Consider the following 26,332-nt stretch of genomic DNA (forward strand, 5'->3'; position numbering starts at 1 on the left):
ATGCTAGTTTTAAAGCAGGGGTCCACAAACTTTTTAAACAGAGGGTCAGGTCACAGTCCCTCAAACTGTTGGAGGGCCGGATTATAATTTGAAAAAAACATGAATGAATCCCTATGCACAGTGCACATATCTTATTTGTAGTGCAAAAAAAAAAAACACTTTAAAAGAATACAATAATTAAAATGAAGAACAATTTTAACAAATATAAACTTACTAGTGTTTCAATGGGAAGTGTGGGCCTGCTTTTGGCTGATAGGGTTGTAGTTGTTGTTGTGAGCTTTTAAGTTGTTTCAGACATAGGTTGACCTGAGCAAGGCCCGGGTAAATGCCCTTGGAGGGTCGTATCTGGCCCCTGGGCCTTAGTTTGAAGACCCCTGTTTTAAAGAGTCCAGCATTGTCTCTAGGACAATCCCTCTGTATCTAGCCTTGCAGGATCTGCAAAACTAGATACAGATAACATCTAGGAAGTGATTGTGTCGCCTCTGCTTAAATAATTTTAGCAAGAATGGTGGCATCACCTCTAAAGGCAGTCAGTTCAACTACTTTTGGGTCCATCTTCTGGAAGACAGAACAAGTTGGTTCAACTACTCCTGGCATAGAAGTTAACTAACTATTCTTGGTAAAGAATTTTGCAATTAGCATATATTATCCTTGGCATATAATGAGCATAGGAGAGAAAATAAATGTTTCTAAATTAAACTTACACAATACATGTAAGCTATGTTGGTTCCAAGATATTTTGCACCGTAAAGTTTTCCATCCGGCCACTTCACTTGAACAACCTCTCCCTCTGCAGGTGGGCCAAGTTTCAGGCAATCTCTGCTCTATTTAAAAACAAAAACAAATGGAAATATCTTAGTCAGTAGAGGAATAACATCTGGAACTACCAAGAAATAGTTCTGCTGCACATGTTGATCATGAAAAGGCATTCCCACTTCCCACTCCTAAAAAAAAAATTCCTAATAGCACATGAGTAAAATTCAAAGACATAACTGAGTTAGTGACAGATCATTATGCAAAGAGATCTTGTACACTGGAAGAAAGAAGTTGATAGCATACATTTCTCCAGAAGTAGACTTAAGTCTACAAAAACATATGCTACCCACTTCTTTCTCTTGGGATCACAGGTACTACAAGATCTCTCAAAAATGGGTGTCAGATTCCTAAAGAACCTCAATGATAGAATTTATCAATGCATGCCATATAATTGTAAATAACACAAAGTGTATATGTTTCCTCAGAAATGAAATTAGCACTCACATACATTTGATTTTAATGGAATATTTGTATTTTCCGTCCTCATAGCTTTTAAAAAGATAATTTATTGGAATATATTTTGAACTACTACCCTGTGGAGTGAAACTTTAGCAGAATAAAAACTATTTCAGCTTCTTCATAAGTAGTATGGGAAACTTGGCTCCCTGATGCCATGTAGATAATGATGAGTCTTCAGATAGAGAGATATATTCTCAGAGTATGCAAGGAGACATGGTAACCTGGGAGTAATATTTTATTCTATGATTGAACAAATTATTAATCTCTCTCTGTAGTACATTTTTTTAAAAGTTCATAATTATTTCAAGAATGAGAGTCATAACAAATCCCATTAAAAATCTTTTGGGTCCCAAAGTAATATGGGTTAGATATTAATGCCTTGCCTTGCAACATCTGCTGTGGACTTGGATTAAAATAAAATATTGTTATGTGGTCTTCAGACCAGATCTTTCCATAGCTGATGTGATTTATATTTTAAATAGTTAAAACAAAGCTTTATCTTCAAATAGTTAGAAAATTGGGATGAAAAGCAACAATGAATACAATATTTGCAAATATAATATTTGTAAAGCAATAAATTAAGAAAACAATAAGTAAAGAACAGACATTTACTAAATACACACATACTACTATAAGTATGTGGAAGGTGTGGAACAGACTGCACTCTGGCACCTAAAGATACAGAGCCAACCTTAAGAAATGGGGCTACAAAGTGGAGTCTATAACATGCGAGTTTGGAGAAGAGCAAACCACAGACCAACTACAATGTAGTCTGAGCCCTGCTACATGCACAATGAAGGACCTTCTTACAATGTCACCAGAGGCACTCCATGTGGCCAGCTTCTATTCAAAGGAAATTTAGTATAATGACAAGTTTTTAACTTTGTGGTTTTTTATATATATACTATACAACAGCATTCTCAATTCGCTTCTGATATGATAAATAAATAAATACTATAAAACACTTAGAGTACTTAAAGAGTGATACATTCAATATAGCATAACTGTATAGTCCATTTCTGTAGTCACATGGTGTGTTTCCCAGACTTTGAGGTATAGGTACATGATTCATGATGGGACTGAGGTCAGGACATGAACTTAGTGTGGTACCTAAAAATTAAGTGTGTAGTTGGTTATGAATAGTGATTCTTGAAATGGGTGGAATTTACCACAAGCCTTCTCAATAGAGGTTATGGCAACATTATATCAATACTGATAATGAAGCTTTTGGTGGAGCATATTTACCAGCAATAGGTTCTCACTCTCATCTTTGAACAAATAGCAGAATAGAATCAGCTAAGCAGAAAAACAGAGGAATGGAGTGGTCCATAAGCAAAGAACTTAATAAACGAACAAAGATATGGTGGCAAGTAGTATTTTCTAGTGTCTATTACACAGAGGTATACATTAACCCACTTTTAATTCAACCTGGTAGTGAATTTGGCCATTATATATGGCCGAATTCACAACATAACATCTCAGTGTAGCACACCTGTACTTAAATTAATGCACCAGAGTGCTATTAGCAGAATTTCAAAATGAAAATAAAGAGAACACCAAAGTATCAGTGCATGTTAGAAGGAAATAATAGCACAGATGTGTCCATGCTTCAGTTTTTTGGCAGTTGGTGAAAAATGTGAATGCTTTTCCCAGTTAAAACAAAGGAAGATCATAGTCACTAACCCACTGCTTTCAATAACAACCCTGTATTCTTGTAATGCAGAGAGAAGACACACATGCACAATAGGGCAATGAAACATAGAGGAATGAAATATTTACATTTAAGTGCTGCAGGATGATATACATGTATTGCCAGAAAATGACATCAATCTCAGTGGGGAAAATGTCACTTTGTTCAGACTGCTGGAAAACAGCTTTCATAGAAACAGCATTTGTTAATCGTTCTTAAAGCTTTTATAATCAGCCCAAATTCTGTGCATATATTAAATCCTAGCTCCCTCTAGTGGGACATGCAAGCAAGCCTAAAGTATATGTATGACTTGAAAAGGTAGTCTCTGAGTCTCTCTTCAGGGGTTGAGAAGGGCAGGGTAGAAATGTTGTAAATAAATAATTAATAAATAAGATCCCTAGATTACCGTGATAGTAATGCTGTGTATGTGGATGCAGCCACAGGTTTCCTAGAAGTAACAATCTTGCCCAAACAGCTGTACTTTCAATCCCACTATCACTATTGCATGTGCATGAGGTGAAGTTTCTTATATGAAGATGAAAAAAAATCAATTCTCATCTTGATAAGATTAGAAGTCTTTTTTTTCTTTTTTTGCAGATGATTGCTAAGCTCATTTCTACAGGCTGCTCTGCTGCAGTGGGGCGTTGAACTAGATGGGAAGGTTGATATGATAGTTTGGAAGAGAGCTACCCAGAGTCTGCTGTTCTGCTAGAACTGAACAACAATTGTGTATTGTTGACATGTAAGGAAACAGGTTTGAATCTCAGCTTGTTTTGTATCCCTATATTTTGGCTGCAAAGGGAACAGGGTTTTCTTTTGCACTGGCAATTAGAGAGGAGGATATGATAGACCTGGGAATGAAAGGTTTGGTTCCCACCCCTGTCCCCACCTCTGGGTTATATGATAAAATACTGCATTTAAAACCTAGTACTGTGATTTTCCCTCAGGAGAAAAAAAAACAGGAAAATGTGTATAATCATTGAGTTCATAATCCTGTTCCTCCAGGGTAGTATTTTGGCTCCAGCAGAATAACTTTCTGTAAATGAGGACTGCAGGCTCAGTACCTAATTTGACATTGCATGATGAACCATTTCTAATATCCCTCATTTATGCAGTAGGATTTGAAGTGATCGCTCATGAATTTTCTCTTTTTCCAATTCAATTTCCTACCCTGTTTTTATTCCAGATTAACCCCCCCCCCCCCCACACACACACACAGGTTTCCTGTGACCTGAGATGGGGGAAATTAAATAATTAAGTACTCTTTGTTCTCCACATATCCTTCATTCTCCCTTTGGTTCAGAGTTTAGAACTACTCCTTAGCATCTCTTCTCTCTACTGTATCAGTTGCTCTCAAGTTATGCCCAGTCCCTGTTTTCTTTCCTTACCTGGGCACAACAATTCTCTCTGAAATTATTCAAAAATAACACTATGAAACATTGGTAGTCATCCAAGACCCTCTCCTACATCATCCTCTATGCCAACCTTCTTTTGATCCTACAGATTGCTCCTCTGCCTCCTGTTCTCCACTACTACAACATTTACAAAATTGCTTGAGCATGTCAATTATTTATTTGCATCATATTGTTCAATTAAAGTAGGAGTGGAGAAAGTAAGACCTACTGAACAACAGGTCTTTATATTATGTTCATATCCTGATATTCCCAGATTGGGAGCAGATGAAAATAATCTCAAAATCATTGAAACCAGTGCCTAAATCCACTAAAATTCAGTGATTCAGCTAATTCCTCCCAAACTCCTAATGGACAAAATCAGCTCAAAACTTGCCTATGTTGAGGCATAGTATAGTTGCAAGTAAGTATATATCTTGAGGCATAGTATAGTTTCAAGTAAGTAAGTATAGTTGCACAATTGTAGGAGTGTCTCCTTGAAACATGTTCACTTTAGTCAAAAAAGAATGATTTCTAATTTTTACACGCTCATCAAGTTTTACAACAGAAGAAAAAGCAGGGGAGTTTTCATCATCATTCTGTTTTTAGCCAGTGCAATTAAACTTCCATATTCATATCTTCTTACTAAGATCAAATGAAGTATCTAGTCATTCATGGCTTGGGTCTCACATAAACAATGAAGAAACAACTGTGGCCTTAGGTTGGAAAGACCACAGAAAGTGGGAAGCTAAAATATGGTACGGATACCTAGCAGACTTTATGCTCCAGGACTACATCTTTGAAAGAAGAACCAAATATACATCAGGCAGAATCAAGAATAATTGGGTTTTGAAATGGAGAAGATTGATAGATAAAGTCAAAGGAAAAGGAAAATATAAAGAATTGAACAATTCTCCTTCTACGTTTGTTCAATTAAAATAGTATTTGAATGAAAAAAAATACTGTTCCCAGTATAGAGAGGTGTAAAACTGAGAGATACAAGTGGGAGATAAAGGTGGAATAGGTAAGGTTGAGAAAATAATATTTGATATGTATTTTAAATGGTGATGGATTGTGATATTATTCTACCTGTGTCTGCAATAAAAACATATTGGGGGGAAAAAAACAATGAAGAAGTCAAATTTGCAAGCATCACATTAAGTATATTTAAAATATCCTGAATGATTCCCACAAATGGATGAACAGGCAATGAAATAGGAAATGAATAGCACAGTAAAGTCTATTAAACTTCTAGTTTGAACTGTAAATATTGAGATCTTGTAATTGAGACCAAGGTGGTCATCTGGTCAACTTTTGAAAAGATTTCTTTCTTTCTCCTTTTCCCATTCACCTGGTTTGGTGCTGGTATCACTAGCAGAAGTCTCCTTTTCTGTCTTACATCCAAAAGATTTTGGTACAAGAGGAAAATTACATTTAACAGAGCTATTTAGTTTTGAATGTTGCTACAGGAGTGTTGCAACATGCACCAGACTTGGAATAAACTAACACTTCTTTTTAATAATAACCTTGGTTTCCCCTTCTCATCTCCTGTGCTGCTGGAGGCATTCGTCACCAAAACAAAACAAACTAAAACACCCTTTCCTATCCTAAGCAACAATTATAAGACATGCTGTGTTTTAATTCTGGACAGCATTTTCCCGCCACGTGGCTACAGGTCATGAAGAGTAAAACTGTTATCTAATATATTTTCACAGTTTTCTAACAGAAAATGTTTGTTACAAAGAAAACAAATCCAAATAAGTAGTTTAAAAAAATCAAAACATGGAAGTCACTACACCAGTACATATAGCTTCTTGCACATATTGTTCCTCGCTTGTCCCTATTTGAATAATTCTAAGAAATGCCACTTTCCCTATATTTTTATACAAAAATGTGATTGCATGAAACTTTTTTCTACAATGGGCTTCTCAGACTAGTAACAGAAATTGTCTAATGATAGTTTTGTCAAGAGTTCATTATTAAGTAAAAGGTGCAAGAGAAGGAGGGAACTGTCACAAATATTCAGCTCATGCGATTTAAAATCTAAGGGGAAAGAAGGGCTCCTGTAGCAGAGCTGTAAAGGTGACTGAACTGGAGCTCCCTCAGGTAGGAACAGGATCCCTCAGGATTGTATTGAAATGTCAGCAAGTCCATACACTTAATGCACTAAATGCAAGCTGTCCATTCAGCTTAAGTTAGTTCACTGTGCATTAGCTTGGAACTTGGGTGTGAGTGATTAAGCTTTCACAGTTATGCTTACAAAGTTTTGGTTTTCATATGGAAAATGACTACTGCAATTAGTATTAATAACTCTGTAATTGACAAGATTATCATAGAAACATATAGGCATGGAAGTAACAAATGTAATTTATCTTCTCAAGTTGTATGAAAAGAAGACATGTAGTTTGAGAGAACTGAACAAATATGTCTATGATTCAAACTACTCAAATGGCTGATTTTTGAAACACCTAGTTCAATGGCAGATTGGCAGGACTGCTGCCTGTAGGAAAACAGGAGCGGGTGGGAGTGTTGCCTATTGATCCAAAGGCCTTTCTGAAATACCGTATAATATATATTTTGGCGCCCTTCATTTCATTTGCTAATCTACTCGCAGAACCACAATCTGGAATTACCTTGTTGAGAAATTCATTACTAATTCACTAAATTTGACAGTAACATCACCTAACTATTTAGACTCTCCAATTAACCCTAATGTTAAAATATGCTTTAGTGAATTAGGTTGTTCGAACTCATTAGGGTGTGTGCCTCTCCCTCTCTTATATTCATCAAAATGGGAAGGCTGGTTTGGGAGAGTAAATACTATGGCAGAAATGTACAAGCACTCCCTCTTCTCCATATTGACTTCTCAAAGAAATTACACAAATTAGTCTATGTAACAAAAGAGTTTCTTTGAGAAGTCAATATGGAGAAGAGGGAGTGCTTGTAGCCCATCTCAGATCATTGCACCTGTGAAGCACAAAAACATTTAGGAAAGAAAAAAGGAAATGTGGCTGAAAGAGAGTGATTTGGACCTTAACCCTCAAGTAACCAAGACCGTTTTAGAAAATCCATTCTGTTGGGAAAAACTCGAAGGAATAATGGCAACTTATAAGTCATTGGCTGACCTCTGAAGAAAAATAATTAATTAAATTTCTACAAACAACTCAAACAAGATTTCAACCTAACACCCCCGACCAGTTACCATTTGGAGGAAAGAAAAAGAAACACCGCTTTTTCTCCCCAGACAATGAAATTCAGACCCCAAAACAAACAACGACCACCAAGAATAGACCAGAAGATGATGAAGATGAATCAGATGAAGTAGAAAATATAGATAATGAGTGCTTTAATAAGAGAAATAAAATTCTATTCAAATAACATGAATGGTTTTAATTCACCCTCTAAAAGAAAGAAAATCTTTAATAAAATTAGGAAATGAAACTATGATATAGTGGCACTACAAGAGTCTCATATTTCTCAAAAACAAGTATCTCATTTAACAACAAAAAAAGATTAGGCAAAGAATTCTATTCATCTGCCCTGGAAAAAAGAGAGGGGTGGTAATTTATATAAAAGACACTATCCCACAGAAATAGCCTTTAAAGATTCAGAAGGAAGAATGGTGGGATATTAATCAAACAAGGAGAGCAAAGGATTCTAGTGTGCAATATATTTGCCCCAAATGACCCCAAAACCAATTTTGTGTCCAATCTGAAAAGTAAAATTCAAGATGTAGCATTTGACAATATGATTATTCTGGAAGATTTTGACGGTGTAATGAATAGTAAAATTGATAAGACTAAATTAAACAAAAATGCCAAATGGGAAGAAATTAGCACATTACCTAGGAATTTTGCAAAGCTGAAAGAGGAATATGACCTACAAGATGTGTGGCACATCCATAATGAAGATGTGAAAGACACAAGCTATTTTCTACAAAGTGATTATGGAGGAGACTACACTATACCTGAAGGAACTTATGAATAAGGTAATGACAGATAAGGTAATTCCTGAAACATGGAAAACAGAAAATATTACTTTAATACACACAAAAATACTGATTAAATGCATGTCAGGAATTAGAGACCCATCTCTCTGTTACATTTAGACTACAAAATCTTTACAAATATTTTGGGGGAAAGACTGAAAACTTTCCTGAATGAATGGATAGGGGAAGAGCAAACTGGGTTTCTTCCAGAAAGACACTTAAAAGACAATGTGAGAAACATCTTAGACATAATTGAATATTACGAGACCCATCACCAAAAAGAATTGGCCTTGGTAGTAGTAGATGCCAAAAAGGCCTTTGATAATTTAAACAGGGAGGTTTTTTTAAAGCAATCTTTAAGGAATTAGATATTGGACACTATTTTCTTAACGCAATCAAAGCAATCTACAATGAGCAAAAAGCCATGATTTGGATGAATGGACAAACCTCAAAAGAAATAGAGATAAACAAAGGTACGAGGCAAGGATGCCCTCTTTCTCCCCCTATTTTTATTATGGAAATGGAAATCCTCTTGAAAGGATTTAGAGAAAACAACACCTTAATTTGGCCCAAATATAGGAAAACAAACTTATAAATTTTGAGCGTTTGCCGACGATCTGATTGAAGAACCTAGAGACAATATCACAAAATGGTTGGAAGAAATAGAAGAATTTGGTAATCTGGCAGGTTTTTAATTAAATAAAAAGAAAACAATGATCCTGATGAAAAATATGTCCAAAAAGAGTCAAGATAATTTGAGAGAAAAAATAGGAATCCAAATATCCCTCAAAATAAAATACTTGGGAATCCAATTGACAGCAAAAAAAATTCCCAGCTTCTAAAAAATAATTATGAAGCAAAATGGGCTGAGATTAAAAGGGAACTTAAAAATTCGAATAACATAAATCTTACCCTTATGGGAAGAATAGCTGCTATTAAGATGAATATTTTCAAAACTTGCCAATAATTTGAAACATTAAATTATTTGATGAATGGAATCCCCTACCTTCTCCTATTGACCTTTCCTTTTTTGTCTTTTCCTCTTAGCAGTTACTCTCCATCCCCCTCACACCCTTCCCCTTTTTAGCTTTTGCTTCCAACAACTGATGCCATGTTTCTCTTAGTATCACATCAATCATTTTTGTTACAAAATATAAAACTTGTAAGATAGGAATAGAAGTAAATGAAAAATCTCTTTCTTAAATCATGTTTTCTTATCATTTCAAAACAAAAGATTCAAAATAGTTTTAATAGGCAAATTACAAAAAATTAATAAATTAAATACTGGCAGAATCAAAGTTATTTAATGTACTCCTTACAATGTGTTTATAATATTTTAATTCCAGTCTTGTGTTTGTTGACATATCCTTTCTTTCTGTGTAAAACACTGGGACACATTTCACACTTACTCTGACAATATTTTCTTTTCTTGAGAGACAAAATCAGAGTAACTCATTCCGATATTCAATGGGTAGCTTCTTCTATGGGTGGCTCAGCTCAAAGGAGGTTTTCTTTAATTCATATAATTCTCTCATGAAATATCAAATTAGCCCTGACATAATGCTGAATCACTGCTGTAAAGTATATATTCACAAACATTTTATATAAGACAGTCATAGGACACACATGTTCTATTCTGTAATCTACAAGAAAGGAGTATATAGGGGTGGGGAAACTTTTATTTTTACATAGCATCTCATGTTATCGTATTGACATCTTTTTGTTCAAATGTACAGTGAAAAATATATGCCCAACTCCATTACAAAGAAAGCCAAAGATGATAATTTTGATGTTTTGTGAAATGTAGGTGCATTTGGAAAAGCAAAAGTAGTCTTTAGAAAACTTCTATATGATGTATTTTTGCTGTCACATTTCTAAATGGCCCGCTTCCTTTTTTCATGGTTGGTGATGAATTTAAAGCACTGAATGATGGGGTTTAATCGGCACTATTCTCATTTTACCGAAGGCTCTCTCAAGTCCTCTATCTATTAAAAGGATGCAGTTACATTAGTGTCAGCATAATTCTGTGTTTGGCTTTCTGTATCAAACGGGGGTGCATTATATTTCTATTCATGTTTGTGGTTCTTTTAACAAGGAAGCATCCACTTTAGGATGGATGTATGGATGGAGGGAAGGAAAGAAGGAATCAGTAGCCATGTCAGAATTTTTTAGATTTGATAGACATGGGTCATGTAGCATTTTTTTAACAACTGCTTATGATATCTGCAGCTTATAGGCTTTTAATTGAAAAGTGATACTTTCTGTAGAACAATACCAATGCATCCAAATATGTTGGATATTTTAGAAATCACACAGAACATGAACATATGCTGACTACAAGGACATTTGGAATAAATCATGTTGGAATTCTGAAAACAGTATACTGTAGTTGCTGTTGCTATGTTCATTTATATCCCACTTTTCTCCAGATACTGGGACTCAAGGCAACCAACAACAATCCAAGTCAAACAAAGTCAATAAAGTGTAAGTGTAAGATTCAACACTTTTTAAGTTAAAACAGTAAACATTACAAATATTAAAAAGTATTAACATTAGACCTCCATTCAAACCCAATTTATTTAATAACAGCACAGCTTCCCAGATGATCTTAAGAGTTTTACTGGGCTCATGCCATAAGGCACGGTCCTTCAAATAACCTGGACACAAGCAATGTAGAGTTTCATGGGTCAATCTTGCATTTTGAATTGAGTCTGAAACTTGATACACAGCCAATGCAACTATTGTAACAAAAAAGACATGTGCTAGCCCCATTTAACTACTTGGCTGCAGCCCTTGCACCAACTGAAGTTTCAAGGCAGTCCCACATAGAGCACATTACAGTAATCAAAAAAGATAAAACCAGAACACACATCATCACAATCAAATCCAACTTATCTAAGAACTGGTGCAGTTTAACTATGTAAAAGAAGTCCTGGGGAGTGCTGAAATCTGGGCCTCCACGGTCAGAGTTGAATACAAGAGTATCACCAAACTGCAAAGCTGCATTTTTAGGGGCAATGTAACCCCATCTAACACAGGCTAAATCCCTATTCCCAGAGCTGCCTTTCAACTGATCAAGAGCACCTCTGTCTTGTTTGGATTAAGCTTCAAATTGTTTGCCATCATCCAGTACATTACAGCTGTAGGCACCGGTTTAGAAAAGGAACAGCATCCTTGGAATTAGCTAGAAAAGCATAATAGCACTGGCTATCATCATTCCCAGGAGAGCGGAAACCAAACCTTTTGGCCAATATTTTTTTAAAGGCCTCAAGAGGTCTAGGGCAGTGGTTCTCATCCTGGGGTTCCCAGATGTTTTTGGCCTTCAACTCCCAGAAATCCTAACAGCTGGTAAACTGGCTGGGATTCCTGGGACTTGTAGGCCAAAAACATCTGGGGACCCCAGGTTGAGAACCACAGGTCTAGGGGAAAGCATGAAAGCCACAAAAGCAGCATTAGGATGTTGCACCTGGACAGTAAACCACGTTTCTCCCACCCAACACTTTAAATTGGTCTTGAAAACACCAATTACAATTAAGGCAAATGAGGCAATGAACCAATTGCCTAGACCTCTCCAGGACTCAGACTTCATTCAGCAAGAGCAACAACTGAAGCAGCAATATTTCCTTAAAGGTGTAAATGCTGTATCCAGATTTCACATAAATGCTGTATCCAGATTTTAGAAATGTACCTTTCTTGCGCTCATGTTGAAAGAATTTAACAATATTAACAGAAGAGATGGGCTGTATTTCATTGTATCTAGAGATAGCTGGAATGGAATAATAACCAGATTCCTAAAAATAAGCATGCACAAATTAGCTCTATTGACTTAATAGTTTACTTAACAAAATTAAATATTGCACTTAGCGGACAGTAACAGAATCATTAAGATACATACTGAGAACAAAAACAAGGCTTGTGTGCTTACAATGAAGATACAAAGTTTGAATGAAAGGCTGTAATTTCTATGAACCACTGCAATCAACCATATATGTACTAACATGAAATGGTGGCTTGCTTGCATAAATGCAATTGCAAACTGAACTGAAATTGTGCAGTGGCATGAACACATAAAGCTTTTGCTATCTTTTTGAGCTAACCGAACAGGGGAAACAGATTAGAGGAATAGCTTCTTCAATAAGCAGCAACATTGCTTTTGCAAAAAAAAAAAAACCAAAAAAACCCCGAAGAATAAGTCTTCCCAGTGGCACTAACACCTGATATGCACATTGAACGGATTAGGAAAGCAGTTGAAAAAAATTCCCCCCAGTTACTGATGCTACAGGTATATTATCTAATGAAAACACACAAAGATTTCTCTAAGGAACCTGAAAGTTCTTTGGTGTTCCCTTCAAACAATTATATGTTGTTTCTCTACTATCTGAGAAGCACTGAGGCATATCCAGGCCTGATTACATTTCTTCTTAGCTCCAAATCACACACACACACACACCCTGCAACTTGGGTGGTAAGCAGTTTCTCCTCTCTCCCACAACTCAAACACAGATACAGGGGCAAACAAATGAGCGGTTTCTAGTAAGGAATACAGTCCCATATGTCTAATATCAAAATTCCTTAAACAAGGCATCCTCAATCATTAATGATGTATTTTATAATATCCTAAACCAAAGGGGTAGCTTTTCAAAGGGTCATATTGGGAATTTAGCTGCATGCCTTTATTTATCACCAGTGGGAGGTGAACAGCTAAATCTCTCGCATACTGCTTTGAAAATGCCCCACTCTTGAGTGTTACATTTCCAAAAAGGCATTAGACCTTTTATAAGTAAGGACTTAGCAGAGGAAACAGGATAATCTCCACTAATAACATTTCAAGGGCAACTCTGCTTCCTGAAAAAATGTAAAACAAGTACAGAGATTAACATGCATATCTATTAGAGTTGCCAGGCATCCTGTTTTATATGGGAAATCCTGTATTTAGAGGTCAAAAAGTTGTCCTATATTGAAGCTATGTTGGATTCCCAAAATCCTGTAACTGAAATGAGCTCTGCGCATGAAGAATGGGCACCAGATGCACTCTACAAACAAGATTCCCCAGCATCTGATATATAGCAATGGCCTCACAAGACATACCAATCTTAGGAACTCCATCTATGTGAGCATACCTGGCACCTCCTCTTCCTGCTCAATTACTCTTCCTTATCTTGTGGACTGCTGGTCTATCATCACAAAGGTATGGGGATTCTCACAAGATTAGATATACTACAGGAGTCCCCTGCCTGATGTCTCACCAGTCAGTCTTGCATAGGCTGGAAAAGTGGCAAAAGGGTTATAACTTGAAAAATGCAGTTAACTTCATTCTAAAGAGCACCTCCCAGGGAATAACAGTTTTGCTGCCGTGCACCTTAAAGATGTATCAGTTTCATAAGGCAAATCTATGTTTAGCTAGATTTATATTTACCTGGGGTTGGCGGTACACACAAGGTTCGATAAGGAAGGGAAGAATAATGGAATATTTTGTTAATAGCCACTTTCTAATGTTGTACATTAAGAATAATGTCCGTTCCTTATCATTATTTTAAAAATCTGGCAATCCTAATTTCTCTTTCTTAATATGTTATAGAGAAGGTGTTCATTTCTGATTGCATATTTCATAGTGTGCACTGGTCTCATCATAAATCATTGCTTGCTACTTCAGGCATGTAGCATACTATCCAAGTTGAAACTCATAACATTAGCCAATTGCATTCTTATCCTTAAATGACTAAATATTTTGATGCTAATCCTAACTGGTGAACAAAATGCCACCTCTTTGGCACAAGAGTCAAAACTTAAAAATACTGACCTGGCTGTTTCAAAACCTATGCTAGTAACTTTCTTCTTCCTTTGAATCACAGCTCCTGGAGCATCTTATACAAAAAAAGTTCATATTTCTTCAAAAATATCAAATTGACTATCTTAGATACTTATCTAAGATAAAATGAAATGCAAAGTTCACAAGAGAGAGATACCTTTATTGGTCAACCAAACACACACAAGCATTCTTACTGGCTGCTAAAGATATTTGGTGGATTTGGGATTTTATTTTGCTGTTTGGCCACCACACCTACCCATGAATAAGTTTCTTATCTTAGATCCTTATTCAAAATGCAAAAAAAGTGATTCCCAAAATATGACATATAAACACTGGCCAAAAAAAGTGAGGAGGGAGAGGAAAAAGCAATTAATTTGTAGGCTAAGAGGCGATCCTTGTTGGCAATGCTTCCTAACAATTGGTGAAAACCTTACGGCCAAGTGGGAAAACAACTTAGAAAATAAATGTTAAAATGTGGTTTACATTCTGTGATCATAATTTATGAACTGTGAAATGATGTACAATTATGTAACATATATCACAAAGTACAGAAATTATATTATAATATATATAATTATATATACAATTCTGGAATGAACAGGGTGGACATTTCCCAGAGTGAATAACAAGTGCTATATCGGTGGGTTGCTGTAAGTTTTTCGAGCAGTATGGCCATGTTCCAGAAGCATTATCTCCTGACATTTCGCCTGCATCTATGGCAGGCATACTCAGAGGTATGCCTGTCATAGATGCAGGTGAAACGTCAGGAGAGAATGCTTCTGGAACATGGCCATATAGCCCGAAAAACTTACAGCAATCCAGTGATTCTGGCCATGAAAGCCTTCGACAACACAAGTGCTATACCTTTTGTATATCCTAGCCCCCGTGGTTAATACAATCAAGCTTTCATATCAATGGGTTTTGCATTTACAGATTCAACCAATCATAGCTTGAAAATGTTCAGGGGAAAAAGTCCAAAAAGCAAACCTTGATTTTGCTGTACGCTGAGCACTATCTTGATGTGTATGAATTGAATACCTAGCTGTAGCATACCACTATTTCACAGATTCTCAGGATCTTTCTAGTTTTTATTTGAGTTGTTCACCATTTTATATAAGGGATACCATTTTACTACACCACTGTATATAATGGGATTTCAAGTCAAACCAAACCAAAGGGCCACTGTAGTAGGCTTTCAGGCTGATGTATAGCGGTCCAAATTCTATTCTCTTGCATCTTTTTGGATTTTTAACTTTCTGAAAAAGATAGTGAGATAACGCTGAAACTTTTTTCTATTTTCTAGTTGTGAGGGACAGAGAAAAAGAAAGTCTGAAGAATAACATATTTCTGCCATACTTTGATAATGTCTGACTGATGTAATGAAGCCTGAAAATTTTTGACAGGCGGCCCACTATCAGCCCAGGATTGTACACTCTCAGGAGTAGAAAAGTGCAAAGGGACTGGCCACAAAATCAGAATGCATACAGGTTCCGTAACATGCATGACAAGGGAGCATCATGCCCAGAATTTCAGAATAAATTTATATAATGCTCTGGATAAATATAGGACATGCTTATTAACTTCCTTAATAAAATGCCATTTCAAGAAACCAGTAAAACCAAGTGTATGTTGTGAATTGCTACAAATAATGCTGTTTTCCATTCTGGCTGAAAATCAGAAGACACATAATCAGAAATGTAAACAAACTAAAAATCATACTACCTTCATGTAAACCATTCTGTTTCTTTCACATTTGAACACAGAGAGGTTTTTTTTAATGCATCAAGGAATTTTGTTATATTACCTCTCAGAGACAGATTACAATATGTGGAATTCCCACTCTAATATCTTTTATTAAAAACATATTTCTTATTTAATTAAAAGGCTTTGTAAGATTGGTTTTGACTCATTTGGTGAAATGGTGGATACTAATTAGAACAAACGAGGTTGAGAAGCCCCCAAGAAAGTAATAATTCCCTGCAGAAAGAAATAACAAACATGATCAGAATATTAAGGTAATTATCACTGCTGAAAGGTCAGATGAAATACTTCAAATTTACTTATTTAACTTTTATAGAAAAATTAAAAATCAGTTTCTTAAAATAAATATTTACCACAATGTCTTCAGGGAAGGTATCTCGGCTGAAGGACCCATCATCAAACATGACTTCATAGAAAACTTGTGATGTGACTTCTCTTACTCGACAGCTGTAGTATCGTGTATTCCTATGTTTTGCTATCACAGTTTGCCCAACTGAGACAGCTTTTTCTAAGGCTTTTGATTTCTTAAAAACAAACATGGAACAAATGTTACTTCAAATATAATGCTTGTCATTCTATCTTATCCTGCTGGGCCCTGCTTACCCAAGGCACACCTCTATACATGCGATCATTTGCTTACTTATTTACTGATTTATTATCATGCCTTTCTCCTGCAAGTAATTTATTTCATGGTGTAAGTCTTGCTTTGGCCAGAATCTTACTGGTGCATGACACTAACAGCTACACTATTTTCATTATCTGGGTGACGGACAGGTCTGCTGAATGAACAGCCTATTTCTCCAATGCCTTACTTTTTTCATGGCTGATGAATCCATAGCTTTTTTCCTTCTACTGCCATTTCTTATGCTGGCATAGTTATACCAGTGTAGAGCGTCAACATACTGCTAAGCTTAGACTATTTTGTATAAGCTACATCAGTTTAATTTGAACTCACAAAAAGCCCTTGTGCACTAATAAATAAACTATGGGCAATAACATTAGAAATTAGATCATAGAGTTTCTCAATGCAAGACCTATGGAGGTTAAATGTTAACTTTTTTCATGTCAGGAGAGACTTGAGAAACTGCAAATTGCTTCTGGTCGAAATAATTGGTCGTCTACAAGGACGTTGCCCAGGGGATACCTGGATGTTTGATATTTTACAATCCTTGTGGGAGGCTTCTCTCGTGTCCCTGCATGGAGAACTGGAACCGACAGAGGGAGCTCACCCCGCTCTCTCCAGATTCGAATTACTGACCTATTGGTCAGCAGTCCTGCCAAGACAAGAATTTAACCTATTGTGCCATGGGTCAACTAAAATTTTAGTTAACTAAAATTGATATATTGTTATTTCTATATCTTTAGGCATTTAATGAAAACTAATTAATAGACCATCAATTTGGTGGGGAAAGTATCTTTACAACAGTGCTGGAATACCAGAATCACTGGCCTCTGGTGCAGATTGCTCTGGTCAAGAGCACCTCCTCTTCCTCTTCCCCAGCTCTCCTCCTAAACCTCCTTCTGAAGCTTTCTTGAATAAGGAAAGGGTTGTAAAAGGCATGTTTCTTCTCAGTTGCTTAAGGACCACAGTCTAACTCCCTTAGCACTAAATAGTTCCCAAATATCTGGGGCACGGAATGGACAAAATCAGCACTTTTAAGAAACTAACACAGATGCGTGGTTTACATAGATCGATTATTAACTATATTTCAATTCAATCTGTGTAGTTTTTCTACATAGGAGGAATTGGATGCAGACAGCATTATTCATGGTCGGCAAGTATGTATTGATTGGTTTCAGTCTAGAAATGAGAGTCAGGTGTTGTTTATTCTTTTAAACATTCAAAATGAAATGATATTGTACAGAAGTGTTTATTATAATGTGTTTAAATCTGTATTTGTGTTTTACATTGGTTGCCTATGGCTGGAGCGGCCCAGCTGTGAGAGATATGTTGCCATGGAAACAAGGCAGAAGAGGAGGTGGGAGGAGCTTAGAGAGAAAAAGGTTTGAAAGTGACAGTTAAGTTTCAGTCAGGAGGAAGAGACCCTGAGAGAGTAGCAGAGTCAAATAGGGACTCTGAGAGAGTAACTCAGTCAGGAGGAAGAGACCCTGAGAGAGTAGCAGAGTCAAATAGGGACTCTGAGAGAGTAACTCAGTCAGGAGGAAGAGACTCTGAGAGAGTAGCAGAGTCAGGGAAGAGACTCTGAGGAGTGAAGAAGTGTAGAGTTAGTTTAGTGTTCGTGAATATTTCTTCAGCTAGGGAGCTGAAGGGTAAAACCTCGTTAGTTTACTTTGGTTAAAAGAACTAACTGAGGCTTTGCATGATCGCCAGTCGGTGGAAGACTGGAGCTCTATTATTTGATCCAGTATAGATCAAACAGTGAGAATATTCACAGCAGGGAACACTGAATAATAAAACCTTCACTACAGCAAGAGTTTATAAGTTGTAACATCAAAAGCCTGAATTGTATCTCAACCAAGTCATATTGTAACCATCAAGTATATGCCAAGCTGAACATCTTTATATTGCAACCACAAGCTTTGTTCAACAATAAATTTGTTCTCTTTGTTATTTTTAAAACTGCCTCATCTCCATTGATTTTACGTTCGGTGCATTCCACTCTACCAAAATTACCTCACAACATAAACAGAGACTAACAGAGACTTTAATACCAGCGTCTCTATACATTATGGTGGCAGTTTAATTAGCATTTGACGGAGGTTCTTTACAGTTTTTGGTGGTCCCATTTCGGTGGCATTAATACTTCTTTGCAATATTAAAATAGAAATTAGGGTAACTCCTTACCACGATTTGACTGATCTTGTGCCTGAAACATGTGATGTAGACAACATATGGCCAATCATCTGGCTCCATCAGTACTCCTGCAGCGTGGGCACATGTAACATGGAAAGATGCTGGACATCTTCCGTAGGAACACTGGATACAGGCACCAGATACTTTCTTGATTCTTTGTCGACAAAAGATACATTTCTAAAAGCATAAAACAATTTTCCCAATTAATTTGATTTTGAATATCTTTCCTCAGTAAATATCATCTATAACAAACATACATGTTTTGAAGTGTATAAACTTCTTTCTCCAAGTTCAAAGGTACTACATGATTACTTTGTATGGTGATACAGACTAACATAGCTATTAGGCATGGTTAGGTTCGGTCAGAATCTTCACAATTCGGAATATATTCAGAAAGATTTGCTTTTTGAAGCAATTTCGAAATTTTTAAGGAAACTGGATGTCCCTTTGCCCTTTCAAAGCTTTTTCCACAATTTCTGTTACAAAGCCGTAAGTGATTCAGTGTTTCCCTGCTTCCCCTCACTTCTGTCTGGATCCTGGGAAGGCTTTTAAAATGGACTGGATGATTCCCCCCCTCCCCCCCTTCTCTCCCCTCACCTCTGTCTGAATCCTGGGAAGTGTTTTAAAGCAGACTGGATGAATTTCCTCCCTCTCCTCTCCCCTGGGAAAGGATTCAGAAGTCTCAGAAGTTTTGAAAAGTTTTGAACATTTTTTTTCTGTGAAAATTGGAATTGACTTTAGAATCGAACCACCAGCACCCCCTACATCCCAAACGGGATTTGAATCATTTTTTTTTTTGATCAAGCAAGCCTAATGGCTATGCCTTTGAATACATATTTGGTTTGACTATCCATATCTCTCACTAATGTACAATATGTAACCAGGAGAAAGTTAAACTTTATGAACAACATCAAGAATATTTTTAAAAGCTGTATAAATCAATGCATAGTTAAATGCTTGAGCTTATCAAGATCATATTAAGCCATCTAGTATTTTATAAGTATACAATACATTAAATGTATTTATTTAATCTCCCACTTTCCTCCCAACACAAAACAGCAATTGAAGATTTCAAACACAAACTGTTAAAAACACTTTGAAAGCAGTGAACAATTTTAAAACATGTGTTGTCAAAATTAAACAGAAAATGCTTCAAAATGATCTATCAAAAGACACTATGTTTTTCCATTTTCTAGCAATAAAAGCAAATACAAAAACAAATTCTTATGCATTACTGCAAACCTAATGCATCATGGGCTTGAAAAGGGTGCAAAACAGAGCTTGAATAGCTCTGTTGCTTGCTGTGACTTTAAAAGATGAACAAATTTCTTCATTATCAGAGAAGTAAGATATAATATTTAATATGCGATATGATTTAATGTTTTCTAATTTATTTATCACAACAATGCACTAAACAATCAATAACTTGAACTCCTGAAAATACACAAGTTGATGTTAGGCTTCCCAGACGAGTTTCATGACTTCAAATATTCCAATTTAGAGAGGTGCACTCAATTAATTCTCTGTCATCCCAGTTGTTCAGCCATTTTAAAAATACCCCAGTTTCTATCTTCTTCTCCCACTTTCCCCCTTTATCCTTTGATGAATTGACGCAAACTGATTTCAAAGTAGAAAGTAGTTGTTTTCCTCCTCATTAATGATGTTTGTCATCCTGACCACACTCTAAAGTTGCTTGACCATAGATATTACTGGTTTTTATCTGTGCAAAGGTGGAAGGCATGCAGAAACTTCTATCTCTCTATATAAATAAAAATGTGACTGTATTTTTGTGAATGAATTCAAATCTCCCAAAAGACTTCACCGATTGCTTTGACATTTGGACACAGCGTAGCATTCAAACAGATGAACGTTTTTATGTATTCACATACCTACTATTATATACCGGTCACACCTCTGACAGGTAAAAACATGCTTGGCATCAAAAACAGTGCCATTTGCTGGATGTCCTAGCAACACATTGCAAAGTGACCCCATTAGGGCTGGAGCCACCATTGGGGATCCACAGCCTGGTTGCCCCCCACTGAGCTTGCCTGCCTGCCTCCTTCCAGAGCAGAACCAGGGGAAGAAGAGTGGGAAAAGGGCAGTGGGACAGGTAGGGAAATCCAGGCCAGGGAGAGGGCAAGGCACCGGCCCAGGGGAGGGAGGGTAGGAGGCAGGCAAGGAAGGAAGGATTGACTGGTAGGAAGGGAGAGATAGATAAGAGGAAAGGAAAGGAAAGGAAAGTGTTTCCCCAAAACACACTGATCACTATTATATAGACTAGTATCATGGTTATTATTATCATTATTATATACACCAGTATAATTATTATATAGATTATATAGGCCAGTATCAATATTATTTATACCATTATTATTATTATTGTTGTTGTTGCTGTTGTTATTTCACAGACAATGGAACAACAAATGAAATGTATACCCACAAACATTATGAAATTACATATATTAGAAACCAATTCTTTCTCTTTTCTTTCTTTTCCATTTAACCAGACTAGGCCACAGCAACACGTGGCCGGGTACAACTATTATTGCATAGAATTTTAAGAAGGATCATCTCAGTGTAGTAATATAATGCAAAAATACACCTTTTCTCTCCAGATGCCTACTACGGGGAGCAGTTGGTCAGACTCCCGACAAGTCTAACAGTTAAGCAGACACTATTAAAGGTAGAAATGTACTTGCATCTTGCACATCTGAACTCCCCAATAATTTGAAACGCCATGCATCATAATGTGGTTCACTGCAGTTCTATCACATGGATCTTTTATTGTGAACAATCAGCATGTATCTGTGCAACAATCTAATCTCGGGAGACATCACAGAAGGCATGACTCTGTCTTCCTGTGCTATAACGTACTTGATTTTTTATCAGGTAGCTCAATTATATGAATATATATGAGAAAACATCTTTAAAAACCCAGCAAGATAATACATTTCCTCCCTATCTGCCCACCTGAAAGGTTTCTCTTTCACACATATACAATGGAGACAGTCATGGGTACAAGTGAACCTAATGAAGAAGGTAGATGAATCTGTCATCAACCTTGACTATTTGAATTGTTCCCCAAAAAGTTTATCTATAGTTTAGTTTCATTTCTATATTTACTATAAAATTTATGTATTTGTACTGTGTATAGAAGCTAAAACATGTAGAGCAAGAGAAAGACTTAACTATTTAATAGCAGACAGCAGTTTAAAACTGATTGACTGAGATGCGGCTCTGAAAGGATTAAGTTCTGAGCAATATCCTACAAGCAGTTTGCTTTACTGAAGAAAAATGCAAAGAATTCTTTATCACAAACTGGGTGCCTGCGTCTTAACCAATAAACCTTCCAGCCTTCTGAGACTAGCTAGCCTGCCTGCTGATATCAATAAGCTAAAAGATAAATATTTTCTTTTCTCCCACAAACCTCAAAAGAGATAATTTAAATTAAAAACACACACATCCCTCCTCAGCACCAGAGATGGAAACAGTCCTGAGACAGTCAGTCACATTTAAGGCTTGAATGTTCAAATATTTAGAAACAGGAATCTTGTCAAACTATGGCGAAGAATTCCAAGGATGATACAAATACTCATATCAAAATTTCATCTTCCTTGAGGCTGGCCTACTGGCATTTCAACAATGTGTTGCAGCATGTCTTCAAGGTTTAAAACAAGAGCAAATCAGAATCCCTATGCTCTGGGCAAGAGGAGGCTGTGGTTAATTATCTAAATGAATGCTCTCTGCCTCTGGGTGGGAACATGTTGCATTTTTGAAGCATATGGGTAATGGCAGGAGACATGGCTACTAGTGCTATCAGCTGAAGTAGAGCCATGGCATGTGTAAATATTGCAAATGTACTTTGGACAATGTGACTTAGGACATTTTTGTGTCACTAGGCAATATCACCACCTTTCCAAAATACCACAAGACAGTGGTTCTCAACCTGGGGTCCCCAGATTGAGGGACCCCCGGTTGAGGCCTTCAACTCCCAGAAATCCTAACAGCTGGTAAACTGGCTAGGATTTCTGGGAGTTGTTGGCCAAAAACATCTGGGGACCCCAGGTTGAGAACCACTGCCGTAAGAAGTTATGAATGCACAGAGTTCATTATGCATCGCCATGAATGGTGCATAATACAGAACAATGACATAGATGCAGAACTTGCTTCACGAACCAATTCCTTTACTTTCCCTTGATTCCATCTGTACCATGGCAAGAAACAAATATATGATTTGGAGAACAATGGAAATTCCATATTTAAAAAACCATGTCATCTCATAGTTTGTGCATACACTGCAACTAGAAGATGAGAGACTGGACAAAATCTCACTGAGTGAGATCAATTGTAAAATCAAAGAATCGATATGTTATTAGAAGGAATATTTGTATTGGATGTTATGTTGAAGAATATATGGATATATTTCCCTGATTTACACATATACTGATGCTAAATTATCTATACCTAGGAATTCTATACCTGGGCTTCACTTCTATATACCTGGCAACAAATTCAATTGAAAATAATTAAAACTGCAATTTTGTACACAATGATCAGGGGAAAAGGTTTCAATGGATTCAGTAAGACTTACTTCTGAGTAGAGATGTGGTACCCTACTATAATCCTTCGGAAAAAGCAGGGTTTTGTGGTTCAAATTTCATTAGAATTGTCAAGAGTGTGGATCTACCAAAAGCATTTTGCTGTTTATTGGCTATTTCAAGGAGAAACTTGCTATATTAAGAACTGTAACAAATAATGGAGGAACCTTTTACATAAATGAAGAGAAATTATTTGGAGATTTCGCCATATTCTTAAATCCCCTCAGGGAGATAAGGTGGAATATAAATAAAGTTTTATTATATTATTAAATTTGCCTGAATGTAAATTGTGGAGCTGCTACACATTTGGACCATATAAATTCTGTATCTAATGACATACAACCTACATGAAAGCTGGTAAAGGTGAACTGTGTTATTGCTGGTATCACACTAGAACTGAAAGAGTAGACAAAGATAATGCATCCCATCTGAAATCCTGTGGCTGTCTCCTGCAGAATTCTGAAAATTGTAGTTTAATAAGACCCAGGACCTCTCTGACTGAGCATTTTAAAGGCCCCTTTCCTAAACTACAAGCTCCGGAATTCTGCAGGAGTCAGCCACTGGATTTCAAATGGGATTCATACTCTTTGCCTACTGTTTCAGCTCTAGACCCTTCACACATACTTTATTTTCAGTGTCTTGATGGCATTTTTGGATTTCAGCCACAGAGCTGAAGTGTTGCTACCACCGAAAAAAATGGCAATGGCAGACAACAGCAAGCTCCTCGTCTTTCCATAATGAAAGATAAGCTAAGCTGCCAAAAAAGAGGCTCCCCCCATGTGATGAAGCAAGGGGGAAGCCACGAAGGAATGGGGTGTGGGGCAACAAGTCCCCACGCCCCCTGCACAACCACAGCTGAGCACCCCTTATCCAGAATTCCAAAATCCAAAATTGTCCACATGGATGACTGAGATATGACACCTTTGCTTTCTGATGGTTCAATGTATACAACTTTCTTCCATGAACAAATTAAAATTATTCTCCAGACTGTGTAAGGTTTATATGCCAAATTGCCTATGTGATGTAGTGGTTTGAGTGTAGACAGTAGGAAACCCGAAGTTGAATCCTGACTCAGCCACAGAAGCCCAAGTTTTAGAGCACATGCGTCGAATAAAAGGCCTGCGAGGCTTTCAATGCCATAGCAACATCACACCAGAGAATTAATCCACTTAAAATCCGGTTTCTGCCTCCTGAAGAATTCTAGGGTTTGTAGTTTAAGAAGACTTTAACAGCTTCACTAAACTACAAACCCCAGAATTCTGAAAGCGCCAGAAACCGGATTTAAAGTGGATTAATTCTCTAGTGTGATGGGGTCTACATTTATACAGTCTTACAATTACAACTGGCCCTTTGAAGGCAACCATAAGCTTGATGTGGGCCTTGATGAAAATGAGTTTGACACCCCTGCTTTAGGGGAAGACAAAGGCAAACCCCTTTCTGAACAAAGGCACACAACAACAAAGCATTATAGAAGCATTTGAAAGTGAAGAAGGGAGAAATCACCAAAGAAGAATTCAAACAAATAGCCAACACCTGTAGGGAAAAGGTCCGCAAAGCTAAAGCAAAAAACGAGCTCAGACTTGCCAGGGACATTAAAAACAATAAAAAGGGCTTCTATTCTTATGTCAGTAGAAAAAGGAAAAACAAGGAGGCGATAGGACCTCTTCGAGGAGAAGATGGGGCAATGCTGACAGGGGATAGGAAAAAGGCAGAACTACTTAATGCCTTCTTTGCCTCGGTCTTCTCACAAAAAGAGAGTCTTCAACCTCAGCAAGATGGAGTGGATGAGGGATTGGAGGACATTCAACCCCAAATTGGGAAAGAAGTCGTCCAGGAATACCTGGCCGCTCTTAATGAGTTCAAGTCCCCAGGACCAGATCAACTACACCCAAGAGTATTGAAGGAACTAGCGGAAGTCATTTCGGAACCATTGGCAACCATCTTTGAGAGTTCTTGGAGAACGGGAGAAGTTCCAGCAGATTGGAGGAGGGCCAATGTGGTCCCAATCTTCAAGAAGGGAAAAAAGGACGACCCAAACAACTACCGTCCGGTCAGCCTCACGTCGATACCGGGCAAGATTCTGGAAAAGATTGTTAAGGAAGTGGTCTGCAAACACTTAGAAACAAATGCAGTCATCGCTAATAGTCAACATGGATTTATCAAAAACAAGTCATGCCAGACTAATCTGATCTCTTTCTTCGATAGAGCTACAAGCTGGGTAGATGCGGGGAATGCCGTGGATGTAGCGTACCTGGATTTCAGTAAGGCCTTCGACAAGGTCCCCCATGACCTTCTGGCAAGGAAACTAGTCCAATGTGGGCTAGGCAAAACTACGGTGAGGTGGATCTGTAATTGGTTAAGTGGACGAACACAGAGAGTGCTCACTAATGCTTCCTCTTCATCTTGGAAAGAAGTGACGAGCGGAGTGCCGCAGGGTTCCGTCCTGGGCCCGGTCCTGTTCAACATCTTTATTAATGACTTAGATGAAGGGCTAGAAGGCATGATCATCAAGTTTGCAGACGACACCAAATTGGGAGGGATAGCCAATAGTCCAGAGGACAGGAGCAGAATTCAAAACGATCTTGACAGATTAGAGAGATGGGCCAAAACTAACAAAATGAAGTTCAACAGTGACAAATGCAAGATACTCCACTTTGGCAGAAAAAATGAGATGCAAAGATACAGAATGGGGGACGCCTGGCTCGAGAGCAGTACGTGTGAAAAAGATCTTGGAGTCCTCGTGGACAACAAGTTAAACATGAGCCAACAATGTGATGTGGCGGCAAAAAAAGCCAATGGGATTTTGGCCTGCATCAATAGGAGCATAGTGTCTAGATCTAAGGAAGTAATGCTACCCCTCTATTCTGCTTTGGTTAGACCACATCTGGAATATTGTGTCCAATTCTGGGCACCACAATTCAAGAGAGATATTGACAAGCTGGAAAGTGTCCAGAGGAGGGCGACTAAAATGATCAAGGGTCTGGAGAACAAGCCCTATGAGG

General features: G+C 37.3%; 1 protein-coding gene across 5 annotated transcripts in view; it reads right to left on the reverse strand.

The window, feature by feature from the left end:
* Nucleotides 1-26,332, reverse strand: part of KDM4C (lysine demethylase 4C) — a 276,898-nt gene that overhangs the window by 12,268 nt on the left and 238,298 nt on the right. For all 5 annotated transcript variants that reach the window (XM_060762302.2, XM_060762301.2, XM_060762305.2 and 2 more), the window contains 3 exons: nucleotides 18,721-18,906; nucleotides 16,268-16,438; nucleotides 705-824 (listed from right to left, as the gene is read on the reverse strand). In XM_060762302.2, coding sequence (XP_060618285.2) covers nucleotides 705-824; nucleotides 16,268-16,438; nucleotides 18,721-18,906 — 477 coding nt within the window. The remainder of the gene's footprint in view (nucleotides 1-704; nucleotides 825-16,267; nucleotides 16,439-18,720; nucleotides 18,907-26,332) is intronic.

Source organism: Anolis sagrei, chromosome 2 (assembly GCF_037176765.1).
Source record: "Anolis sagrei isolate rAnoSag1 chromosome 2, rAnoSag1.mat, whole genome shotgun sequence".
In the NCBI taxonomy this organism is placed as follows: Eukaryota; Metazoa; Chordata; class Lepidosauria; order Squamata; family Dactyloidae; genus Anolis; species Anolis sagrei.